The sequence below is a fragment of the Vitis riparia genome, chromosome 12, assembly GCF_004353265.1.
Source record: "Vitis riparia cultivar Riparia Gloire de Montpellier isolate 1030 chromosome 12, EGFV_Vit.rip_1.0, whole genome shotgun sequence".
Classification (NCBI taxonomy): Eukaryota; Viridiplantae; Streptophyta; class Magnoliopsida; order Vitales; family Vitaceae; genus Vitis; species Vitis riparia.
In genome coordinates this window covers 16,453,261-16,470,409 of record NC_048442.1, presented here as the reverse complement: position 1 = coordinate 16,470,409, position 17,149 = coordinate 16,453,261, and the positions used below count along the sequence as shown (strand labels likewise).

Genomic DNA, 17,149 nt, shown 5'->3' with positions numbered 1-17,149 from the left:
ATTAAACTGACTCGCGCCCATTCTTTATGACCTCGTACACAGAAGACTTTGGTTCACTTTTATCAATTCATTTCTCTAGGATTTACCTAGTGCCGTTTTCTTGAAGGACAAATCTTTGTCAAGCCCTAAATCCTCAATACAAAATATGAAGAAATCCAAAATATGAAAAGCAGGTACAATTACTACCCTTTTCAGTCTCAACAGAACATCATTTCTCGCTTGTATACTCCGGAAAGCCCCACTACCAACCATGCCATGAGCAGCAGATTAAGGGTTCTCCATGCAGGAAGGTAGAGAATGGCACTGAAATGGCAATTCTAAATATTGATCGGTAACCACCATAACTTTGAATTAGCGAAGGACATGGGACGGCTCAAGATGGATGACATATGACTGCTCACAAAGGAAGGTGGTAGTGACTGCAATGGCTCGCCACTTGCACTTGTCACTGTTGAGAGAGCCATGAAGGGAAAGGCAAAAGTGGAGTTGTGGAGGGAAGCAGTTAGTGAGCTGAGGAAATCTGTACCTTACATCAAAGGGGTAGAGAAAAAGGTGTTCTTGCCATTGAAGTGTAGCTATGATTCATTGCAAGGTAAGAACATAAAGGCCTGTCTTCTGTAAATGAACTTGGACACCGCTGGGTTGCTAGAGGAACAAAACTTGGAGGAAACACTCATTAGAGGGATTGCTTTGATTGAAAACCTCTAGGATTGTTGGATGTTAAAAAATGGAACACAAGCAGGCACTGTGATATTGTACATATGTTGCTATATGATTTGCAGCGTATGAAGTAGGTGTCGTGTTCAATCAGCGAAGGGCTTGGAACATATTCCTGATGACAGAACATGGCAATCTCTTGCTATCTTGTACAATGGAATCATTAGGCTACCGGATCATGCATTGCAATGTTCAAGGCATCAATTTTGCTTCTACAAGCTCATCTTTACCTTGAGAAGGTGCCAGAGGGATTCCCAGAAGGATAGGTGACAAACGGACAGAGTCACAACACATACCCTGCAGCAACTTGATCGGCTCTGAGCACTTCATAGGAATTCCCATCTGTAGGAGGGCTAAAAAGCCTCTGGATACTTGATCTATGAAATGCCCGCCTAAAAGAATTGCCAGAAGGAGTGATATAATAGAGCAATCAACAGCAGTTAAATCCATCGAGAACTCTCCATTTAGGAAACATCACAGAGGGCACTATTTCTAGGTTGTGTAGTTTGGAGCAACTAGACATGTCAAACAGTGGTTACACATGGGATCTGAAAGCATCTGTAGCTCAAGGAACTGCAGCTTTTGAAGAATTAGGATCACTTGAGAACCTACTTAAATCTACGGGCAAAAGTCTTCCCAGAATCTATACCAATCTGAATTCCCTCAATAGTGGTCTTTCCGTCAGGAAGAGGTTTGGAACCCCTCTCTATCTGGTGAGGTAATGAACGACGTCTATCTAATCACATTCATTTCCCTTCATTTATATTTGAAGATTCTTCATGTATAAAATAGAAAAGTTTGATTCAGAGGGAGAGGAAGAGACAAAAATTGGAACAGAAATATCATTTGATTCGTCGATCCTCAAAAAAAGAAATAAGCAAAGTTCCGTCGTTGAGTGACAAATGGGAAATTCATGGAAAGTTACAATCCTCACCGCGTAATAGCGCACCTACCCGTCTTCATCGACGTTGTTTTTTGACCGGAAGACCGGGAGCTAACTATCGATACTTTGGGTTATCTGGACACATACTTTGTGAAATCGAGAGTATCATTTAGTTGACCTGTGCCTGTTTGAACAGCCTCAATTAATCCTGTCTTTCTTTGATAAAAATCAATACGCTCTTTATAAGGTTCCTCCCCCGAATGAAATTCAATAGGATCCAGCTCAGGCCGGCCAGCTTTCAGGGCCTTGAGAAAAAAATATTCTGGCTACTATTGAGTATTGATCATGTTTCATCCAAACCATCTCACTCAATGGGGAGCTGTCATTGATCTTACTTGACCAGTCCATTTTAGTAAATTTCATTGAATTTATTTCAAGCTGGTGTTCCCTTTAATTTCTCATGAATGCATCGTTGCTAATTCTATTATCCCTTGAAGAATGTAAATTCTAAATTTTATCTTTTCCGCATAGGTCCATATTTCATGTTAAATCATATGTTTATTCACATTGTCTGAATCAGAAAAGGGAAAAAAACATCTGATCTTTATCATTAAAATTTTGAGTACCTCTTCACAGAACACAGAATCCTATCAACATTAGCTTGACAAAGTCAACAAGGAAAAGAACGAACAATGAAGGAACTCTCAGGTTACTTAATAGTTTCAGGTTAAATAATGAAACAAAAAGACTGATCATTTGAAGATGCTAATAATTGAAGCACAAGCAGGCCTATGAGCTTCCCAGCAATATTTGATTGTAAACTCTTAGATAGATAGTACCTTAGCCTTATGTAGCAAGACTATTCAAATCCTTAAAAGGTTTTTCTAGTCTCATGGCCTCTTTCAGAAAGTTTCGTTCTGTCCACTTTGTTGTTTTGGTTATGGCTCTTCTTCTAAGCACTTGGGGCACTTGCATCTGAAACCATAATCTGCAAGTAATGCTTGCCTCTCATCAAATGGAAGGTCCTCATCTATATATGAAATGGTAACCTGAAAATTCAAGATAATCTTGAAATGTTAATAGTGTTCGTCTCTGATCTGTGAATGAAACAATGAATCTTTATCCAGATAAGAGATGAAAGAGATATTTCTAGTTTCCCCTTGGTCAACACTTAGCAGTTGTAAAAAATGCCTTAAGTGGACTGGAAGAATCACCTCTTCTTCCTTGCAAATGGGTCTGAGGGCAATTATTGTTGCTTGGCCATCTCTGTCCTGCAATTGAAAATAAATATGAGAAGGCACAGAAATATGAGAATCTAAAGCTTATAGTTCTTAATGATATAAACTACAACCAGTATCACGAATCAATGCATTCAAGCATTATATGCACTTATCTAAATTTATACATGAAGCTAATACTATATTGCTTGATTACTATGGTGTACATTCAAGCAACAATTCATTGAAGATATGGGAGAATTTTAGGAATAATCCCTATGGGTCTTACATGCAACATGTTATGCAATTCATACCCTCAACAGTTCATGTAGTGCTGTAGAGAGTACATCCATGGGTGCCAAACATGAAGAAAATGCAATGATCAGACTAATTTTTACCAAGAATGAAAACAAATGCAAGTTTGCAACTTCTGGTTCATACACACCTCCTCTCTTTTGAATGCTTTTGCATTAGGATAACAGGAATGGTTCATACAACTCTGCAGAGGAAAAAAAGCAGTACCTAATACAAAATTCAAAATATTAGCAACTTAATTCTCAACTTTGTTAAAACCTTAGTTCTTAAGCCCTTGTATTAAGAAGGCAAAATAATGCACATCCAAATAGCCCCACAATAACTCACCCTATAAAAAGAAAGAGAGATTAAATATAAATTTATTGGAAGCTTAAAGCATGAAGAGTTATGCTAGTTGTGAACACATTTTTGGCAAAATCCCAATTGAAATTGAATCTTACCTTGACAAGGAACAGAATAATCATCACCAAGAGCATCCAGAAATTGGCGTGTGATTTCCTCAGCTTTTTTCTGCCATGAAAGTAAAAGCAATGGCAATAAAATTTTCTATTGCGTAAAATGTTTTCCCTTTTTTTTTTTTAAATAAAATAAAATTAAGCATTCTAACCTTTTCAGGGTATGGAAGATCATCAATGTATAAAAAATAATCTTCCACTGGAGATGCTACAACTAAATCACTGCCACATGTAAAAAGCTTAAATTATTGTCTTTTAATAAGCACATGGTATATATATATATGTATATATAAACAAAGAAGGAATGTACAGAAAGAGATACAACAAACGTGCACCAGAGTACACAGCAAGTGTACAAAGGGTGCCAAGCAAAAAAGCAAAAAAAGAGGGTCCCAAAACAAACCCTCATCTACTATGAATAAAACCAACCAACAAAATACATCACAGACATAGAAGCCCCATCTATACCATACAATCATGCCTCAAGCAAATTACTATTATATGAAATGACATAATTATGAAGGATTATGTAGTATCACTCTCTGCAAATGTATATTGCAAATTAATAAGAGAAAGGTAGAAGCATTTGCAAATATTACAGAACTTACAGGTTATTTAATTCAAACATGCCAATAATATGCCCATATATTTCGAGGGAGAATACTTCTCAAGAGTCAAGGACTGTAATTCATTAACCAATTAAAAATTTGATAAGCAGCATGACTTGGAAAGAGGATGATCAATTGCTTTAGTACTTGAAAGGATACATGGCTCACATCCCTTGCAAAAGATGGCTTCCTTAAGGAGCTTAAGAGACTGCAAAAATGTAAACTTATTAGGACTAAATATCTAATAATGCAGAATATGGTAGTAAAAAAGATCCATCAAAGAAGTCATATGAAAGGTGGAACGTTTCCTTTAGTATGTAACACCTAATCATGTTAAGAATCTGCTATTTTTTGTAGGCAAATATTAATATATTAACAGCGCCTGCACAAAAGTGTGCACAAAAGCATACATGGTGTAAATATCGGCACCAAAAGGCCAACTAAAGCTGAGGGGTACACAAAAAAGAGCTCCCTCACACTACTTAGAGTTCAATCAATCAATAAAGTTCATCATGGACATCTATGTAAATTCTAATACACTTCAAAAATTTATAGATAAAGGCATGTTGGCATGCTTGATCTATATTTTTGGTATTATCAAATGCTCTCCTATTTCTCTCTTTCCATATGGTCCAAAATAAGTACAAAGAAACAGCTCTCCAAACTTTCTTCCTCTTTTACCCACAAAGGATCCATGCTAGCTCAAGAGGGAATGTCTCATTGAGGACTACATCACCCACTTTGTTCCAAGAAGAAGATTACTCTCGAACGGTGAAGAACATGATCAACCATTTCTTCTTATTCTTTGCACAAATAACAGCTTTTTCAACATCTTCCATCCCCTCCTTTTAAGCTGATCCAACATCAATATCCTTCCCCACATGGCTTTCCAAACAAAAAAGCCAACTTTCAATTGGGCCTAAGGATTCTAAACAATGCTAGAAGAGAAAGTCTCCATTCTTCCATCATATAAGGAGTGAAGAGACTTAACTAAAAAATTGTCATACTTCGAGTTCAACCAAACCATTTTATCTTCTACATCCCTACAAATTGATAGCACTTGCAATCTCCTGAAGAAAGCCTCCACCACATCTAACTTCTAATCATAGATTTGTTTTGTGAAACAAGGATTCTAATAACTTTCCTCTCCTTCCTATTCCCACACCTCGACTACCGATGCATCTTCGACATTAGCTATGACAAACAATATAGGGAAAGTCTCTCTGAGGGGTAAGTCACCATACCATCTACCCTTCCAAAATTTCATTCTCAGTCCATTGTCAACCATAAAACAGATTCTACTATATAAGTTCTCCTACCCACTTCTAATAGCCTTCCACACTGTTAGGCCACCTGTGCACTTCACCTACACTAGGCGTAAGAATAATTCTGGAATTGCAAGCAGTAGCTGACGTGGAAGGAATGATTGCAAATTCTGTTAGAAAGGAGGTGTTGGGTATTTGGTTGAGATTTTCTGTTAGGACCAGAGGGGTGAAGGGAATAAAAGGTGAGGGGGAATTTGGGGGAGAGGGGATGGAAAGAATGATATAGAATTGGGCTTGCCCATTTGGGAGAGAACTAAGCCTCTCGAAAGCTTGGTTATTCCATTTCAGACATTAATACAGAAATACCAGCTATTCCTCTATTTTTTCTCTGCGTTTTCTGGTTAATTTCTTGCTTGTGCGTATCAAATTGGTATCAGAGCGGTAACGAACTTGAGAAAATGGCTAGTAAAAACATGGCTCAGCGTATGGATTCTATGGAGGAGGTAATTGCAGCAGTGCAGGGAGAATTTCGGCGTGAAGTGGGTACGCTAAAGGAGGAGATGCAGAATCTGAATCACAGATTCAAGCAATTCATCAAATTGCAAGAAGACGCTGTACGGGCTGGAGGAATTTCTTCTGGGGGAAATAGGGCAGACAGACCTTTTATGGGGGAGGTTCATGGGTCAGATGGCAGCCCTGGTTCCGCCGGATTTCGCCATGAATCCCGATTTCGGAAGCTCGAGATGCCTCCGTTTGTCGGAACGAATCCGGATGGATGGATTCTCAAGGCAGAGCGATATTTTGCATTTAATCGGCTAACAAATGAAGAGAAACTTGAGGCTGCAATTATGGCTTTTGAAGGTGATGCACTGCTTTGGTATCAGTGGGAAAACAGGAAAAGATCCATCGTTCTTTGGGAAGAGATGAAGATGCTTCTCTTGAAGCAGTTTCGAACAACCCAGGCCGGCACTCTTCACGAGCAATGGTTAGCCCTGGTTCAAGACGGAAGTGTACACGATTATCGCCGGAGATTCATCGAGTTGTCGGCGCCATTAGAGAACATTTCTGATGAAGTAGCTCTGGGTAATTTCATTAATGGGCTGAAACTAGAAATCAGAGTGGAGGTGAGGATTTTGGAACCCAGCAATTTGGGCCGGGCCATGGACTTGGCCCAAAGGATTGAGGAGAAATTGTGGATCACTAAAGCCCACAAACCCTTTAATGGGGTTACAAGAGCAGGAACAGGGACTTCACGGGGCAGTATTGTGCCCTCTGAAACCTCCCGATCAATTTTTAGGGCAAATCCTTCGGAAGCCAAGATCGCCGGGGAAGTGAGGAGACTTTCTGATTCGGAGCTACAAAAGAAACGTGAGAAGGGATTGTGCTTTCGGTGTGATGAAAAATGGGGACCCGGGCATCGCTGCAAGAAGAAAGAACTAAGTGTTCTTCTCATACATGACGCCGATGAAGAAGAATCGAGTCAGATGGACGTTACGGAAGAGGCAGTGGCTGATTTGGAGGCGGTTGAACTTAATCAAGTGGCGGAAGTTTCGCTCAGCTCTGTTGTGGGATTAACTACCCCAAAAACTATGAAATTAAAGGGAATGGTGGGTGAGCAGGAGGTGGTGGTCTTGATCGATCCAGGTGCAACCCATAATTTTATATCTTTAGATTTGGTTAAAAGAATACAGTTGCCTATTGATGACAGTGAGGAATATGGGGTTACTATGGGGACCGGAACTGCTGTCCGTGGGAGAGGATTATGCAGAGGGGTAGCTCTTCATCTACAGGGGATTGATGTTGTAGAAGAATTTTTACCACTAGGGTTGGGAAGTGCTGATGTGATTTTGGGAATCAAATGGCTTGAGACCTTGGGTATGACACATACCAACTGGAAAACTCAAGTAATGAAGTTTAGGCTGGGTAATGAATCTGTTACTCTACGTGGGGATCCTTCACTGGGGAAGACACTAGTGTCTCTAAAGGCTATGATGCGAACCATCAAGCATGAGGGCACTGGAATTTTAGTGGAGTTGAATCAGTTAGAAGGCTTGGGTGAAGAAAAGTCCGATGTGCCACCATTTCTACATCAGATTTTGGCAGATTATGCAGAAGTTTTTGACATGCCCATGGGACTACCCCCTATTAGAGGACATGAACATTCCATTGTACTCAAAGACGACAGCCAACCGATTAGTGTTCGTCCGTATCGCTATCCTCATGCCCAAAAAGACGAAATTGAAAGATTAATCAAGGAAATGCTTGCAGCTGGGATAATCCAAGTCAGTAACAGTCCCTTTTCAAGTCCAGTTCTGCTTGTTAAGAAGAAGGACGGGTCTTGGCGATTTTGTGTGGATTATAGGGCATTGAATAAGGTAACAGTACCAGATAAGTATCCAATTCCAGTAATAGATGAGTTACTAGATGAGTTACACGGTGCAAAAATTTTCTCTAAGTTAGACTTGAAGTCGGGTTATCATCAAATCAGAGTTAGTAGCCAAGATGTTCACAAAACAGCTTTTCGGACTCACGATGGGCATTACGAATTCCTCGTCATGCCCTTTGGGCTCATGAATGCCCCTGCTACTTTCCAATCTTTGATGAATGATGTCTTCCGGCCCTACCTTAGGAAGTTTGTCTGGGTATTTTTCGACGACATCCTGATTTATAGTCCTTCTGAAGAGTCTCACCAGCAGCACCTAAAACAAGCTCTAGAGATTCTGCAAGCTAACCGCCTCTTCGTCAACAAAAAAAAGTGTGAATTCGGGAAAACTGAGGTGGCTTACTTGGGCCATATCATTTCTGGACAGGGGGTAGCAGCAGATCCTAGCAAGATTCAGGCCATGCTCTCTTGGCCAACCCCCACCACTTTGAAAGCTCTAAGGGGATTTTTGGGATTGACAGGGTATTATCGGAAGTTTGTGGCTGGTTATGCCCGCATTGCTTTGCCATTGACTGATCAATTAAAGAAGGATAAATTTGGGTGGAATTCGGAAGCCACTGCAGCCTTTGAAACACTTAAGCAAGCCATGACCTCAGCCCCTGTTTTAGCGTTGCCTGATTTCACCAAACCCTTTATCATAGAGACAGATGCCTCGGATTTGGTTTGGGTGCTGTTCTTCTCCAGGACCAGCAGCCAGTAGCTTATTATAGCCAAGTTCTTGGTTCTCGAGCTCGCCTTAAGTCTATATATGAGAAGGAATTGATGGCCATTGTATTTGCTGTTTTGAGGTGGCGGCCATATCTACGTGGAAGACGGTTCATTGTGAGGACAGATCAGCTGAGTTTGAAGTTCCTTTTGGAGCAGCGAATAGTTGGGGAAGAATACCAAAAGTGGGTTACTAAACTCATGGGGTATGACTTCGATATACAATACCGTAGTGGGGCAAGCAATCGAGTAGCAGATGCTCTCTCCCGTGTATCTGATCAAGTAGAGTGTACTACCTTAGTAGTACCTCAGTGGCAGCATTGGGACACTTTGCGGACAGAATTGGCAGAGGATGATTTTCTGAAGAAATTAAAGGACAACATCACTTCGGGCACTCAGTCTCATGTTGGGTTTACTGTGGAACAAGGGGTATTGTTTTACAAGAATCGTCTCGTTATTCCACGGACATCTAAGCTCATTTCTACTCTAATTGGAGAGTTTCATACCACTCCAGTTGGGGGCCATTCAGGGGAAACAAAAACTTATCACCGCCTTGCAGCTGAGTTATATTGGGTTGGTATGCGTAAGGACATAGCCAAGTTTGTTCGGGAATGCTTGGTTTGTCAGCAACACAAGTATTTGGCCACCACACCTGCTGGGTTCCTGCAGCCCATTCCTCTTCCAGCGCAGGTTTGGGATGAGATCACACTTGATTTCATCGAAGGGCTACCTCGTTCGGAAGGTTTGGATGCAATCTTGGTAGTGGTGGATCGACTTAGTAAATATGCTCATTTTATCGGCTTAAGACACCCATTTACAGCCGTCTCGGTCGCTACCATTTTCACTCGTGAAATTGTGAGGCTTCATGGCATTCCTCAATCCATTATTTCTGATCGGGATAGAGTATTCTTGAGCAATTTCTGGAATGAGTTGTTTAAGTTGCAAGGAACTTCTCTTAAGCGTAGCACTGCCTATCATCCACAAACTGATGGCCAAACGGAGGTTGTTAATCGATGTCTAGAAACTTATTTGCGCTGTTTTGCTTCTGATAAGCCGCGTAGTTGGGCTCGATGGTTGGCTTGGGCTGAATATTGGTACAATACTTCATTTCACTCCTCCACTTGTTGTACCCCTTTCCGTGCTTTGTATGGTCGCGATCCACCCCCTCTCATCCGTTATGAACGAGGCACTGCATTGGTGTCTACTGTAGATCAGCTTTTGGATGATCGAGATGTTGTCTTGGATGATTTGCGCATGCATTTGTTACGGGCGCAACAGCGGATGAAGCTGCAAGCTGATACCAAGCGTCATCATGCAGAATTTCAGGTGGTGACTTAGTTTTTTTGAAGCTGAAACCATATCGGCAGCGTTCTCTTGCGCAGCGAAAGTTCGAAAAATTAGCTGCTCGATATTATGGTCCTTTCAAGGTTCTGCAGCGTATTGGCAAGGTGGCTTATAAGCTGGAGCTTCCCCCAACAGCAGCAATCCATCCTGTTTTCCATGTCTCTCAGTTGCGACCTGCACATGGAGTCTCCTCTTCTTCACCAGTTTTACCTCCACAATTAACTCCTAAACTTGAACTTGTTGTGGAGCCCGATTTATTGCTAGATGTTCGTCCGAAAGCTCAAGGCCAGCCGGGTGAAGTTGAAGTGCTGTTGAAATGGAAGTCTTTGCCAGAATATGAAGCCACTTGGGAAGATTTTCATTTGATTCACCAACAATTTCCTGCTTTCCACCTTGAGGACAAGGTGAAAGTTTGGGGGGGAGGTAATGTTAGGCCACCTGTGCACTTCACCTACACTAGGCGTAAGAATAATTCTGGAATTGCAAGCAGTAGCTGACGTGGAAGGAATGATTGCAAATTCTGTTAGAAAGGAGGTGTTGGGTATTTGGTTGAGATTTTCTGTTAGGACCAGAGGGGTGAAGGGAATAAAAGGTGAGGGGGAATTTGGGGGAGAGGGGATGGAAAGAATGATATAGAATTGGGCTTGCCCATTTGGGAGAGAACTAAGCCTCTCGAAAGCTTGGTTATTCCATTTCAGACATTAATACAGAAATACCAGCTATTCCTCTATTTTTTCTCTGCGTTTTCTGGTTAATTTCTTGCTTGTGCGTATCACACACTCCCACTCCATACCCTTCCCTCACTCCTGAGCCCCATTCCCTCTCCTCCATCCCATACTCCCCCGCAATCACCTTCTTCTAAAAAGAGTCCCTCTTAGTAGTGAATCTCCAATACCATTAACTGAGGAGACCCTTGTTAATGTTAGAGAAACTTCTAATACCCAAGTCATCATTTCTCTTGTCCATACAAACCATTGGCCCATTCACTAAATGCAGTTTTTTTTCACAAAAGCACTCCCCCCCAAAAGAAATTCCTTCGTATTTTTTCCAACCCTAGGCTTACCTTTCTCAAGATTACCAATAAAGACATAAATTACATTAGCAAGCTAGAAAGAATGCTTTTAATTAGAGTTAGCCTTTCACATTTTGATAGATGATGTCATCTCCATATAGCAAGCCATTTCAAATGCATCCCAAAGTTAGAAAGATCTAAAGTGGGCTCCCGATGGAAGACCGAAGTAACAGGTAAGGAGAGTACCCACCCGACAGCCCAAAACCCTAGCTAGGTCCTCCATATTGGCAATGTCCTCCACATTAACAAACCCCTAGATTGAGATCAACTCACTTTTCTCCAAATTGATTTTTAAACTCAAGACTGCCTCAAACGACATGAATTACCAGCACAAATGTTCCATATGCTCTTTACTGACATCACAAAGGATGAGTGTATTATCAACAAATAACAGGTGGGACATCTTAGTTCCTTCACCTCCTCTTTTGTAAATTAAGAATCCCTCCAAGAAACCCCCTTCCTTAGTTTTGTTAAGATATAGGAGGGCCCCTTCATAACCATGATGAACAAGTATGGGCATAGAGGATCTCCCTATCTTAGACCTCTAGTACTCTAAGAGAAAATAGGAGTCCTATTAACCAAAACGGAGAAGCGAACTATAAAGATGTACCACTTATTTGCTTTTTGAAACCATATGTCTAACTCTTTGTTTTGCTAACACATTTGTTGAATGATTTGCCTAAGCAAGGCGCCCAAGAAAAGGAACATCCTAACTCTGAAAAAATATCAATAATTTGGCAAACCATCCATTAAACTTCCCTCCTCTTTCTTTCTTTGTCACACATGATATAACAATAACATAATCAACTTTTACTAGAAAATTGGAGAGACCTAAAAATTGCACCTATTACAACCTTTACAAAAGGGCTAGAATTTCTATCTCAATAGCTAACTTCAACCTACAAGTTTAGAGACTGCTCTATAATCTTTTGATTAGCTTAATCCAAATCATGAAGAATTTCTTTTCTACCCCAAACCGTCTTCTACCTACTTTCACTTCCATTTTTGAAAAAGAGAATTTTTTTAAGGATCTATTATATTATCTAAAATAGCAAGACTCAAAGGGCCCAACTTGTTTATTATGAGTTTGTTATTGAAAAGCAACAACCATAATGATTGGCTATAGTAAGAAAATATGAGTGAGAATGGAGAAGATCACAATAAAATAAATCAAAGATAGGATCCATCACAAGATTCATCTATACTTGTGAAAATACAGATAACCAAGCCATCTGAAGGATATATATTAAATATATTACTAATAAAAGTACAAAGTGTTTTACACTTTTTGTATACCAAAAATATTCTTTGGAAGAGTAGGTATCTTTAAGAATTAAACAATTAGTTTCTTGTATAGAATAAATTTTTTATATTTTCCCATTAAGACATATTCTTTGTAGGGACTTTCCTACTATTATAAAGGAAACATTCTATTTTTTGATAAAAAGCAAACACATGTTCATTACAAAAAATGAAGTTACAAGACAAGGATTTCTCATCCTTCCCTAAATTACATATATATATATATATGTGTGTGTGTGTGTATATATATGAATGTATGTATGATGTAGATATGTAGAAATATATTTGTCAAAGATCGTAGATGATTCACTTATTTTACTCTTCTTCTTTCAAACTTTCTTCCAATTACACTTATAATTTTCACTTGCTAGTTTATTGTCTCTATTTGTGGACGTGAGCATACTGTGGCTTCCAACTTTAAATTTTCAGTTATCTTTCATAATCAATTTTTTTTTTCTCTAAAGTTTCTTATTTTACATTGTTACCATTTTTATGCTTTGAGATTAAATCTGATTTTGGTGTGTGTGTGTTTTAATAGGCATCTAATTTTAGTGTTTTATTGATGTGTATAATTTATAGAGATGACCTGCTTTTTATTTATTTTTTAATTATAGTTATAGCATAAATTATTTATTCCCTCAAAAAACTTGTACTAAACATCTTTTTTGCCTGAAATAGCTACAGAAAATTCTACGTTGACTAAGATCTGATCTGGGAGGATCAAGATACCTTCGAAAGTTAGTTTTGCATGTGCATGTGGTTGTGCTTAACCCAATTGAAAGAGAGAAAAAAAAAGAAAAAAAAAAAAGAATACCATGTGCAATGGTTTATTCTTCCTACTTTAATATTTTAAAACCATTTTCTTATTATTATTTTACCCATTGAGTTATAAATCGAAAACGCACGAGGGATTCAATTTATAAAAAAAATAATATTTATTACTCGTTGTGTTTGATAGATATTTTTTTATAAAAGTAATCATTATTTTGATTTCCAAATATTTTTCTATTTTCAAAATTTATAATGAAAAATTATTTTCTAATTTCTTTTAAAATACCTTTTTATGCAAAATTTTTAACATAAAATTAACTATATATTATTTATAATTCTTTTCAACAGCATAAAATGCAGAGCATATTCTGTTTACTAGTGAGCATTATATGTTCTGCATAGTGCAACTTCAAGGAGCTTGAAAGGGAGAAAGCAAAATAGTTTAAAATCCTATGCTTTAATAAGAAGAGTGCCTTTTTACCAGGCCAAAATGGAGGAAATTGTGCTGCCAACCCCAAACAGTTGGGATGAGAAATTTTGAATAATAGTTGGAACTGAAAAGTCATACTCCCAGCCAAAAAAATAGATAACATGATTTAGATTTATAAATAAGTAACCATTTGTAGTTCAAGGTGTTGATTTAATGTATTCATAAGCTATTAAAATACTCTCTGGACAGACAAGAGCAAATATAATAATTAATTATTTGTAATAGTGTAAGCACAGTAATAGAAGAATGATTGATTAAGAACACACTCAAACAACTTTCTTTATTAGTACATGCAGAATCTAAATGAGAAAGAATTACCGTGAATGCCAGCTCCTTTATTTGTGCTCTAAATGCAGCTTCATCACAACTATGAACATCATCTGGCAATGCAATGCAGTCCCACCACCTGAAGAAGAATGTGCACATGATTCCTGATATGATTCACTAATATAACAAAATTCTGCCAACTATAACTATTCCCGAATCCCAACAGGATATACCGTGACTACATATTTAAAACCTTGTTGATTTTCAATGAACAATGTTGCTACAGGCCACATCCGGCAATATAAATAAGTAAAAGTTTTGTGCCTAGATACTATATGATGAGGTATAAAGTTAATATTGACCTTTTCTTGAATCCCATCGATATTGGTTTCCATGCTTCTAAAAGCAGAGGTAGATCACCATTTTTCAAAACAATGGCTGAAGTGTATTTTTCTTGTTCTTTGAGATGAGCTGTTTTCAATTTCTTGTACCTTAAAATTGTGAAACAAATCACCTGAAGATAGAACCCAAATCAATCTTGTTATTGAATATTGGTGCTGTACTGCAAGTACATAGCAGACATGTCTTACATGCATTACAATAGAACATACCTTGGCAGCCAGGAGGAAAATATCATTTGTTTCTGAAAAGAGAAAGGAGTAAAGAATGAGAAGAAATGTAAAGAAAAAATAAATAAACAATGTTGGCTTGACCAATATGTTCTTGGTGACCATCATGCATATGCTAGAGCCTTACCGTTAGCATGTTGAATAAATTTTGAAAGTGCCTCCCTACATATTGATTCAGACTTCTCTCCAGTACAAAGTAAAGAATGAGATGATTCCCAATCAGCTTCCGCACATAACTTACTACAGAAGTTTGACAATATGATTACAAGTGATTCAAAACATTGTTGATACTTGGAACAGAAGAATAACAACACAAGCTCCTATTATATAAGTGAGATAGGCTACAGTTTGGAACACTCTCATACAAAAAAACAGTTCTGTCCATTAGAAGATCAAGCTTTTCAGCTACATATTAAGGACACTCCGATTGAATCCTCTTGCCATGTTGTGATGTGTAATGGAAATAAATCCTCCTTTTTTTCCTGAGGTAGCCATGCTGGACACTTCATACATAGTTTTGTAGAGTGTGCTAAAGAAACACATCCCACATAAAATGAGAGAAAAAAAAAAGCAACACTCATTTTTTAAGAAATGAACAAAGCATCAGTTATATTTCTACCAAAGATTGTTAAAGTGCGGCATGATTAACAGCAAAATAAATAAATAAATAAACACGAGTTTATATGAAAAAATTTCTTTGCAATGAAGGATGATGAACAGAAAAATAAATAATAATGAACAAACATAGTTTAGATGAGAATTTTTTCTTTGCAATGAAGGACAATACTAGGCTCTCTTACCTACAATAGTAAGCTTCTCCACACCCACCAGAACATGCAATGGCTGAAGGCAAGGGGAATTCTTTTGGGTAAGGCAATGCCAATTCACCATTCATTAGTGATTCCACAACCCCTTTAGGGAGAGGTACTTTATCTTTAGAACTGCTGGAGGCACATTCTCCCAATTCATCATGCTCTTCCATGTAACAATTGTCTTCATCCTCAGATGAATCAACTTGACAATGATCATGTGAATTATGTGAAAAGGTCTCCCTACCACATCCATTACTCGTGGAAACACCTAGACCTTGCAAATAGAGTCTCCTTCCAATTTGAAGTTCTATGGAGCCAATAAAACGGAAACAGAAGCTACACACTAAACAGTTGATCTGAAACATGAAAAAGAAAATTTGGAAAAAGCACAAGCCTTAAGGGAAAAAGAATAAACAGTCTATGAAGACAAAAGAAATGGTAAGTCATATGAACAAGACCTTATTTGAAGAATGTTGAGCACCCACTAGCATTTGGTCCTTTAGGACAAGCTCCCCTTCTCCAAAATCCGAGTCCGCATAGACACCTGAGTTCACCCCATTCATAATGGCTCATCCCAGAATGCAGATAAATCAATAAACAGAGCAACTAAAACAATGTACAAGCCAGCTAATGCTAAGCTAGCTTCACCATCATTAGCACCAGACAAATGAACATCCATTGCTGGTGGCATTGTTCCTAATTCTTCTGAAGGTGTAGTTGCCACAACATTCTCTTCACATATTAAATACAATTGGTTAAGTCAAGTCCCTATATTGTTCTCCAAATCCTTACACAAAATCTGTCTCGTGTACAATAAAATTCATTTTTATCTATCAAATTGATGATGAGGACTTTTCTATAGGGAAATATTTGCAGAAACACATCAAACATCGAATAGTGCAATCCATTGTTTACAAACTGACAACCCAAGTAACTCAACACAGTTCTTGCAAAAAATACATGAGTTTCAATCAAAAAAGTCAAAATCCACATTTTTTCTAAGTAAATTACATCTTCATATATAATCACAACATACCCTTTCCGAATTCTCCATCGTGTTTTACTTTCAAACCGAGATATTGCCTCGTCCTTATAAGATTGTCAAAATATTCCTAAATTCAGAAATTAAATAAAACATAAATGAATAAAATCAGCGATTTTCAACACAGTCAATAAAAACATAAATGGGGATTAGTAAACAGCAACAGAAATACCCACTTTGCAAGTCAATAACCTCTCTGTTTGGTGGCAAAGAAAGCAAAGGAAAACAAAAGAAAACCTTTTGAGTTCTTTACCTCTCCCAAGATGAAACAGTATGAAAAAACCCAATTCAAAAGAGAGAAAAAGTTGCATGAGGCTCACTTGAGTGGAGCATATCGGAAACTGTTGCACTAATGAAAAATCTGATACCTTCCATTTCTCCTGCATTTTTCTGAGGAAACAAACAGAACAGAATAAGTACCTGTAGTTGGTGAGCAGGAGGGGGTTTGAGAAGAGCAGAGATTTCACGGGAAAACTGTGAATCGATGGGGCAGATACTCTCCATTGATGATGAACTTTACTGCACCAGAGCCGCGTCCAATGTGAGAGAAGGTCCATGAAACAGAGGATCCGTGCCCATATATAGGATGGGCCGGGCACGAAAGCAACAGGGTCTTCAATTCAATCATGGGCCGGATATTATGTCGGGGGCCCACTTCAGAGGTGGTTAGATGCCCTAGGGATGACCTTATCATAGCTAAGTTGGGAATTTCAAGAACTGGGCTATGTTTGGTGTCTAAAAATTTTGAGGAAAAATATAAAGCAAGAAAATAGAAAAGAAAAGTAAAAAAAAAATGATTTAAAATTAATAAA

The 17,149-nt window shown here is 38.3% G+C and overlaps 1 protein-coding gene across 4 annotated transcripts; it reads right to left on the bottom strand.

Moving 5' to 3' along the window:
* Positions 1-2,184: 2,184 nt before the first annotated feature.
* On the bottom strand, positions 2,185-16,886 carry LOC117927213 (histone-lysine N-methyltransferase ATXR2). Of its 4 annotated transcripts, XM_034846662.1 has the most exons (16): positions 16,658-16,751; positions 16,514-16,533; positions 16,332-16,407; positions 15,754-15,839; positions 15,284-15,651; positions 14,611-14,723; positions 14,466-14,497; positions 14,217-14,368; positions 13,906-13,993; positions 4,355-4,403; positions 4,196-4,250; positions 3,740-3,809; positions 3,573-3,642; positions 3,263-3,339; positions 2,815-2,871; positions 2,185-2,649 (listed from the first exon to the last, which is right to left on the bottom strand). In XM_034846662.1, the coding sequence occupies exons 1-16, from the start codon at positions 16,710-16,712 to the stop codon at positions 2,539-2,541; spliced, it is 1,479 nt and encodes a 492-aa protein (XP_034702553.1). In that variant the 5' UTR covers positions 16,713-16,751; the 3' UTR covers positions 2,185-2,538. The 4 variants fall into 4 exon arrangements, with proteins under 4 accessions (XP_034702553.1, XP_034702552.1, XP_034702554.1 ...); XM_034846661.1 differs by lacking the exons at positions 16,514-16,533; positions 16,658-16,751 and adding an exon at positions 16,758-16,886; XM_034846663.1 differs by lacking the exon at positions 16,514-16,533.
* Positions 16,887-17,149: the final 263 nt, after the last annotated feature.

What these genes read in the sequence shown, in the direction of transcription:
- LOC117927213 (XM_034846660.1), bottom strand. Translation starts at nt 16,648, where the DNA reads ATGCAACTTTTTCTCTCTTTTGAATTGGGTTTTTTCATACTGTTTCAT. An exon ending in TAAAGGAGCTGGCATTCACG is followed by an intron (nt 4,404 to 13,905) that starts GTAATTCTTTCT and finishes ACATTTTTGCAG; the next exon opens with TCTCTTAAGCTCCTTAAGGA. An exon ending in ATCTTCCATACCCTGAAAAG is followed by an intron (nt 3,643 to 3,739) that starts GTTAGAATGCTT and finishes CTTTCATGGCAG; the next exon opens with AAAAAAGCTGAGGAAATCAC.